Consider the following 9,108-nt stretch of genomic DNA (forward strand, 5'->3'; position numbering starts at 1 on the left):
CTAATTTTTAATTGGTCGAAATAATACCTTTACTTATGTGGCGCTCCGAATGCTCTCCAAAAATTCCTACTTTATATATATATATTTTTTTTCTTTTGACTTGCAATAATAAAATATGATGACATATTTATAATTAAAATTGTCAGGTGCATTTTGGTGCACACGCACTGCGTCAATTGGTATTCCATTTAGCAACATTAATAATATGTACGAAGTATGACAATTTCTCTTTGTTTACTACAATTTTCGTTTTAACTTTATATCTTTACATGACTTTAAGATTGAGTTAATTAGTGTCATAAAAATAAAAATAAAAATAAAGATTGAGTTAATTAGGATGTACTGAGCTTAAGTCATGTAAAGATACAGCTTAGTTGATTAAGATTGAGTTAATTGCAATGCTGAGCAAGATTAGTCCTGAGTCTTAATACTCCACATGACATCATCATGTTGGGTCTTCAGACAAGACTCTTTGTTTGATCCCATTTTTCTTGAGAAATCTTAGCTAAGTCTCAAGTTGACTCTTGAAAATTCAAGACTCAACTTAAGACTTTGAGTGTAGGCCCTATTTTTTTTTTTTTTTTTTACTTAGAGTAAAAAATAAAAATAAAAATAAAAAAAATATAATAATATATGGTATGAGAAGTCTTAAGTGAGTTTAGGGCTAAAGTGTTAAATATGAGTGAGTATTAAAAGAATCTTACATAATACAATGACATGATTTTTAATGGGACCTATCAAAAAGTGATGTCATTTTAAGTCTTAAGACTTTATGGCTAATCTTACCGGTCAAAAATATACTCATCACTACACTAACCACACACAATAATATCAATTTTTTTTTTCTTTGGGATATAGAATTAGAACGATCCTACAAATGATTGTCTTTAATTTGGATGTTAAAAAAGAGTGATGAATGATTAAATATTACTCTCTCAGATTTTAAATATTCTTTCAATTTTGATTGTGCACATTTATCAATACATTATTTTAACGTATAAATATCTATAGAGTATTTTATATTAGTAAAAAAATTATACTATATGTAGTAGTTGAATATTAATATACTACTCAATGAGACAAATTCAACATGATATGTTATATTTATATAGCGAGAATAATTTAGAAGATTATCTTACTTATGAACAGTGTCAAGATCTCAAATGGGAAAAACAAAAAGAATCGAGTAATATCTAGACAATAAATTAGATATTTATTTATTATTAATGCATACCAAACACTTTAAAGCTTTTACAATGATGATGGTACATATAGACATATCGTAGGACCCGTAATAGGCCACTCTAGAATATATCAGAGGACCAGGTTTTAATACCATGTTAGAAATTGATGGTATGTTGAAGCCCCTCGATCAATTTCAACTTCGAATATGATTGTGTTCTTTTAATACTTCTACGAAGTATTAGATATTGTAATTAAACTGCAGAAGTAAAATGGAATACGTAATACTGTAGTAGTATAACATACGTAAGAGACGAAATCACTAATGAAAAATGTGTCATTAATTGTTAATAGATTTTTTGAATTTTCTAAATCTCCTCCAGCAAAGTGCCTGGAGGCACTCGTTAAAATTTTCCAAATTATTAATATCACGACAACACTCACACATAAGAAAAATGTGATATGTGACAAAAACCTTGCAGCTTTGTAAGCAGTAAGGACCCCCCATCATTCAATCAATCAATGTAATTGGTTGAGAAACAAATTAAACCAACCAATAGAAACAATACACTATGCCCGGCCCTTATCTTAAGGTGTACGACTAAATAATACATATATAGAAGCGTAGCTTAAAAACTCACCACTTTTTTATAGCGCCAATCTCAGACCCATAATTATTCCTTATACAAACTTGTATTGTGACTACCTATCATACGTTAAAAACAAGTTAAATCAACCAATAGAAACAATACACTATGCCCGGCCCTACTATCTTAAGGTGTAGGATCAAATAATACATCTATATCGAAGCGTAGCTCAAATACTCACCACTTAATAACACCGTCAATCCCACAATTATCCCTTATACAAACTTGTATTGTGACTACCTATCATACGTTATCAAGTAAAGTTTGGCCTAATAGTAAGGATAATTAAGTCTTTCAATCTTGATATTGGGGTTCAATCTCTACAAGGGGCACTTTGAGGATAGAAATGTAATTTATCCTTCCCCCTACTCTTAAAGTGTCTAGGTCGCAAACTCAATTGGCCTGGATTGACTACTTGTAAGAGATTTTGATCCGATAAGAAGATTCATTCCACCAACTTAAAAAATAAATAAAAAATCATTCCTAAGATATTTAGCATGGTGCGAGAACCAAAGCACGTTAGTTTTGTGGACAATTTATTATCTACAGAGTACAACTTTTGTGGCATCAAATACATGCAACTTTTGTGGCATCTATATATATACACATTGGTTGTTATGTAATGTGTTATCTTAACATGCATGCTAAACTATACGTACTACTAGATCATCTTTCTTTTCTGTTGGTCTATATATAATATATAGTACGAATAAGATAATCAACAAAATAAAGAAACAAATAAAATACCATGATAATATGTATTGTATATGTAGTGTTATTATTATCCATGATAGGGTGGTTATCATGGTGGTGGAATGAGATATGGTACGTTAGACCACTCAAGGCAAGGTGCTCTGCATCCAATGCCATAATGCCTCTCGGTCATTTGGGTTTCCCTTTGTTAGGAGAGACCCTCTCGCTTCTATGGCACTTTAATATTGTTAGCCGCCCTGATGATTTTATCGCCTTTAAGAGACGCAAGTAAGTATCTCGATCTAATATAGGACTTTTATACTTGTATATGATCGATTCAATTCATGTGCATTTTAAATAATGATCAAAGCCAACCCTAGACGAGGTTTGACATAATTTAAGTACCTTATGTTTTGATTGATAATACAAATACATGAATAGTACTTGCAAATTGCAAATTTGACGGACAGGTATGGATATACTGAGGGAATTTATAGAACCCATTTGTATGGGTCTCCAAGCATCATAGCATGCTCGCCGTCTTTATGCAAATTTGTACTCGATTCAAGCGATAAATTTGCACAAGAATGGCCGACTACCCAAGTTTTAGGGACTAATTCTCTAATCACGCTTAATGAGGGCCAACGACATGGTATCATCAAGAGCGTTATTGTCAAATCTATCAATCAACCTGATTCTCTTTCGAGGATTGTGCTCCAAATTCAGCCTACCATTGTTGCTGCCCTTCAATTATGGTCTCAAATGCCTAAAATTAATGCATTTTATCAAGTGAAAAAGGTAAAAATTATATCTATCTTTTTACGCATGCATTTGTATGCAAATTACATACACTAATTAGTACAAGTAATAATAATCATATATTTGTATGACTAATAAATAGGTAACGCTTGATTACACTATGAGATATATCGCTCATCTTGAATTTGGTAGCTCTCATATAGATGCTATTGAGAAGCTATTCCAGGGCATAGTTTATGGCTTTCGAGCACAACCATGGAACCTTCCCGGAACAGCTTACCATCATGCCCTCAAGGTATATGCACGTCGCCCTCATTTTCAATTCGTTTAGACATCATCACATTATTCACATCATGCACGACATATGACATAATAATTTGAGAGGTATGTAGTATTGTAGTAACTAACATTCTTGCATTAATGTCTAGCTTAATTAGCTTCTTGGAATATATGGAATTATTGATTGCAAAATTACACAAAAACAAAGTTACTAAGTTTGGCTAATATATTGTGATCAATTTACTAATTAAGCATGCATATATGTATGTATTTGTTCTAGTGTCGAAAGAAGATTACAAAGAAGCTGAAGGAGGAGCTAGAGAAAAGGAAGCAGAAGAATAATGATAGTGTTTCGGGAGAGAGTACAACAAACGATCTAATGGATAGTTTAATGCAAATGAAGAATGAAGAACAAAGGCATTTAAGCGACGAAGAGGTGTTAGATAATGTCGTGAGCACTATTCTCGTTGGTCATATTTCCATTGCTTATGCTATTACATGGTCTCTGCAATTTTTAGCCAATAACCCTCATGTTCTACTCAAGCTTCGGGTAACTTCATTTCTTTACTCAATTTTTTAAAATATCTAGGCTTATGGTAAAAAAAAAAAAAAAAAAAAAAAAAACATAATACGTTACAGCTAGTCTTAAGGAGTAAAAAACAAAGTAGGTAGAAAGCCAAGTGATCATTTTTTTTTTTTTTTTTTTTTTTGTAACATATGATAATAATGCCAAGCTAAGTAACAAAGGAAAAAAAAACAAAAGATAGCTTATTAAGCTCATACAAGTATGGACTTTTTTAAATAAATAAAAATATTAATGTTACTTTTATTATACTAACATAACATCTGAAGGTAAACCATTTAATATAGCCCTAAATTGTTTTGGAATTTTCTGTGAAAGACTATTTTATGTTGTTCATTGGACTACTTAATAATTAAATTTAAATATATAGGAGGAGAACAAGGCTATGTTTAAAGAGAATAGCAACGAGAGCATCACATATGAAGATATTTCGAAGCTCAAGTACACAAATAAGGTATATCATCTTTCATAATATTTAAGTACTTAACTGTTCTTTCATAATGAGTAATAAGTAATAGTGTAGTACGTACGGAGTGAATTAAATTCGATATTTAAATAATTTAAAATGGATTAGCAAAACATAATTTTAATCTGCAAACAAGGTATATCATCTTTCATAATATTTAAGTATTCAACTGTTCTTTCATAATGAGTAATAAGTAATAGTGTAGTACGTACGAGTGAATTAAATTCGATATTTAAATAATTCAAAATGGATTAGCAAAACATAATTTTAATCAGTAAAAATTAATATTCCATAATATACGGTACTTATTTTTTGAAGTGAATAATTTATAAGCCTATTAATGTATACGTAAGTGTCCTACAAATAGAATACTCCTTGAAAAATGAAGTACAATTTTATTTTTCTTTTGACAACCTAAATGAGGTACAATGAAAACGAACACTCCCTATAAATGGCTAGCTTATTATTGCAGGTTGCGGAAGAAACAATTAGGACGGCAAACCTCTCTGCCTTTGTTTTCAGGAAAGCCACTGATGACATTGTTTTCAAAGGTTACAATTTATTCCCTAATTTATAAAATTATACGATTATATTTATATATTTATTTCATTTTAACAATATACTCATTTTGCAGGTTACTTAATACCAAAAGGTTGGAGTGTTCTTGTATGGCTAAGGAACCTTCACAATGATCCAACAAATTTTAAAGATCCTATGTCCTTTAATCCAGATAGATGGGAAGTAAGTATTGCTGTTTATCACAATTAATCACTTAGTTAGCTAATTAGAACTACTAATAATTTTCCTCAAAAAAAAAAAAAAACTACTAATAATTGAGTAAATAATTTGCTCAATATTTCTTAGTAAAATGTTAAAATAGGTTTTTGTCAAAAAAACAAAAAAAAATTATGATTAAGGGGCTCTTTTACAAAATAAAAAAATTTAAGATTGAGGTGCTTTTTTACACACACAAAAAAAAGGTTGGCTTTTGACAAAAATTCAATTTTAAAAGGTGGTTTTTGACTTTTCCGTCCATAAACTATATATAGCAAACTAAAACTTCATTTTGCAGACCCGCCCAAAGCAAGGAACATACAATCCCTTTGGGGGAGGTTCAAGATCTTGTGCCGGAAGTGCGCTTGTTCGAGTTTCTCTAGCCCTATTTCTCCATCATTTGTCCATTGGATACAAGTAGGGCATCTTTAGTTAACCTTATTAATTGATTTCGTATCAAATTTAAACCAAATTAGAACATAATCAATGGTGTTCTATACTCATATCTCATTATTAATATAATAATATTAATGAGAAATTAAACACACCATACCTTTATTAATTTGAATTTGAAAATCTTTTGCAGGTGGGAATTACTTAATCCTGATGCGAAGGTCAAGTATCTTTCACATCCATTACCTAGCGATGGCTTCGAAATTTCAATTTGTAAAGTTTAATGACATCAAATTAAATGTATTGCTTTGATTTTAAACAAAATTAAATTATATAAATTAACATTATTTTGGAGTGCAGTGTAAAATCACAGTATTTTGAAAACTCACTTATGTGTTATGTCAATAATACAACTTCTTGGACGTCCCTTGAAGCTAGGCTAGATCTGCATGAGCGTGGTTGCTGCCTTGCTGGTCACACAACAACTTATATTAATGTCACAACTCAAGAACATATGATACATGACACCATGCATTATTTGTACAACTTTCTAAAAAGATTATATAATATGGTTATGTTTGCTTCAAATTTATGTTGTTATTGCCACTAGGTAAATTTACAGGTTTGACAAAATATACCTACTAAGATATTCATACGAAGTATATAGCATAAAATCCATGCATAAAGAAGTTTGAACACATTACCAAGTTAAGAAGCACAGCAACCGCCGGCAAGCGCGGCTGTTGCGGTGGACTAGCCATCATGCACCACCACCACCACCTCTATCTTCTTCCATACATTTCCTCGCAGTAAGATTTTAATACTATTCAAACTGATTTTTATATGTTCCCTTGATCTCGCAGAATCACACCAAGGTAATTTTCGAGTCCATTTACCTTGTATTAGCTCATTAAAATTATCTTCTTCTTCCAAAAATGGCGATTTCATCAATTTCTCGCTTTTTCACCTCCGCATATAGGTAAAAAAAAACACACCATTTTCGCTCATTACAAGAATCAATTTTTCAACAGCAGAAGAATTTTGTACCCACCTCATAAATTGCCCTCAAAACCCTGAAAAAACACTTGTTAATGTTAATGCTCAATTAGATGTTCAATGTGTTACTGAGGTGTTGCGTAGATTTTCCTTAAATCAGCCCCAATTAGGTCTTCGTTTTTTCATATGGGCTGGTTTACAGCCTAAGTATAGGCATACTCAATATATGTATAACTTAGCTTGTTAGTTGCTCGAAATTCGTCGAAACTCGGGTAGGATTAGAGAGATTATTGAGTGTTATGGGGTTGAAGGGTGTCAAACTAATGTGAAATTGTTTAAAGTTGTTCTTAATTTGTGTAGAGAAGCTAGGAGTGCTTATGAGGGTTTGTGGGTATTGAGAAAGATGGGTGATTTTGGTTGTCAGCCGGATTCGACGATGTATAATGTGGTTATTGGGTTGTTTTGTGAAAGGGGGGATCTTGATAGGGCAATGGGGTTGATGAGAGAGATGGAATCATGTGATTTGTGTCCTGATATGATTACCTATATGTCAATGCTAAAGGGGTTTTGTTTTGCTGGGAGATTGGAGGATGTTTGTCAGTTGTTCAAGACTATGAAAAGTCATGGATGTGTTCCGAATTTGGTGGCATACTCTGCACTCCTTGATGGGCTTTGCAGAGCTGGTAGTTTCGAGAGAGCGTTGGAGTTGTTGGGTGAGATGGAGAAAGAAGGCGGGGAGTGTACACCGAATGTCATTACTTATACATCAATTATCCAGACTTTGAGTGAAAATGGCAAGTCCGTTGAGGCATTGTCGATATTGGAGCGTATGGAGAGTTTTAAGTGCCATCCTAACAGGATTACTATGAGTGTGCTAATCCAAGGTCTTTGTCGTGAAGGGTATATTGAAAAGGCATTTAAACTTGTTAATGATGTAGTTGTTGGAGGTCAAGTCTCGAAAGATGAGTGCTATAGTTCTCTTGTGAAAGAGGTAGAAAAGCTGGCCAATTATATGGTTGAGAAAGGGGTAACAATCAATTCCTCTTACATTGATAACATTCACAAGCACCTTAAAGGATCAACTGAGATGGAGTCACTTGCACATTGTGTAAGATGGGAAGATGATACTAAATTATACTTCTTTTTCAATACTGTCTTGGTTATTAGTATCTCTAGAGGATCTTTGCAAGTTGTAAGATCTAAGTACTTCCATAGCGCCTAAAAAGCATGCTGGTTGCACAATCCTGGTTCAAGTACTTTGTGAGATGTATCTATGCCAAAGCAGAGTTTTCATGTTGCTAGTTGTACAGTATACATGGTAAGCACCTTATTCAGTCAATCCCCCTCTTCACTTTTTAATGTACTACTGTTGTAATTCAGTGTAAACATTGATTTTAAAGTATTAGATTTTATGCTGGAGTGATGTGAAGAAGTGTGGGCTGATGGGAATGAAATGGGTTAGTCACTAGAATGTAATTTGACTTCTGGTCAGTTGTGAGTGTTGTAAACAAAAAAAATCATGAAACCAAAACACTTGCTTTTGTGCCCTGAAATTTTGTTATAGAATTGACAGTGGATTTGTACTTCATATTATGCCTTTTCCTTGGTGATTTCCACCACAATTTGGTAGTTGAATTCTCCCCTGTCTAGCATATTGACTTCTGAAGTCTGAACTAGCTTGGAAAGTCTACTGATGTTTTCTTAACTGCCGATGGTTGGAGTTTTCTAATTTTTTTTATTTGCACTAGTGTCATGCTAGAAGTGTTCTTGCACAATTATTGACTGAATATATAGCTAGCAGCTAATACCTTTTCTCTGCAAACTTTATGGTAACTCATGCAGGGAGCTTGTTCTGAAATTGTGTTGCATCATCCCTACTATTGTCTTTTCTCACTAATAATGATTTGGCGATTTCATGAAGTTATTTTTCTGTACCTTTGTGGCAATGGGAAACTATTCTCTTATTGTTATCAATGCTAATTAGATGAACAGGCAAAGCAGAATGATCTTATCAACTTTGCTTCTCATGGAGCAGGGCACTTTTGACATTAAAATGTGAACAAAGAATTTAACTTAAATTTGTATTAATCCTGTCTTTAGTCATGTATATTGTATAGCTAAACCCTAGGGCTTGCAGATATTAACCTAGATAGACAAAGTGATGCTGAAGAGCTGAATCAAATAAAATCAATTTGGCACGTCCAAATTATATTTGGTGATATTGAACATTTTGGGGGTGTTTGGTATAGGTTTTTTAGAGGAGTGGAAACGAAATCATGTTTGTGTTTCCGTTACATTGTGTTTGGTTAACGATTAAAGTAACACAAACCGTTAGT

The 9,108-nt window shown here is 32.6% G+C and overlaps 1 protein-coding gene and 1 pseudogene across 2 annotated transcripts; both read left to right on the plus strand.

Moving 5' to 3' along the window:
* Window positions 1-1,845: 1,845 nt before the first annotated feature.
* On the plus strand, window positions 1,846-8,360 carry LOC110732376 (ent-kaurenoic acid oxidase-like). 2 transcript variants are annotated; one of them, XM_021912311.1, is made up of 9 exons: window positions 1,846-2,810; window positions 2,993-3,320; window positions 3,424-3,576; window positions 3,841-4,110; window positions 4,514-4,597; window positions 5,082-5,160; window positions 5,244-5,350; window positions 5,682-5,800; window positions 5,970-8,360. In XM_021912311.1, exons 1-9 carry the CDS (start codon window positions 2,578-2,580, stop codon window positions 6,058-6,060), a joined length of 1,464 nt encoding a protein of 487 aa, XP_021768003.1. In that variant the 5' UTR covers window positions 1,846-2,577; the 3' UTR covers window positions 6,061-8,360. The 2 variants fall into 2 exon arrangements, with proteins under 2 accessions (XP_021768003.1, XP_021768004.1); XM_021912312.1 differs by lacking the exon at window positions 3,424-3,576 and having other exon boundaries at window positions 1,848-2,810; window positions 3,964-4,110.
* Window positions 6,712-8,360, plus strand: LOC110732377 (annotated as a pseudogene).
* Window positions 8,361-9,108: the final 748 nt, after the last annotated feature.

Source organism: Chenopodium quinoa, unplaced genomic scaffold (assembly GCF_001683475.1).
Source record: "Chenopodium quinoa cultivar QQ74 unplaced genomic scaffold, ASM168347v1, whole genome shotgun sequence".
Classification (NCBI taxonomy): Eukaryota; Viridiplantae; Streptophyta; class Magnoliopsida; order Caryophyllales; family Amaranthaceae; genus Chenopodium; species Chenopodium quinoa.

Excerpts from the sequence above, each read along its gene's own strand:
- LOC110732376 (XM_021912311.1), top strand. The coding sequence starts at position 2,578 with ATGATAATATGTATTGTATATGTAGTGTTATTATTATCCATGATAGGG. Across the intron at positions 3,321-3,423 it reads CATTTTATCAAGTGAAAAAG|GTAACGCTTGATTACACTAT; the intron begins GTAAAAATTATA and ends ACTAATAAATAG. Across the intron at positions 3,577-3,840 it reads CTTACCATCATGCCCTCAAG|TGTCGAAAGAAGATTACAAA; the intron begins GTATATGCACGT and ends TATTTGTTCTAG.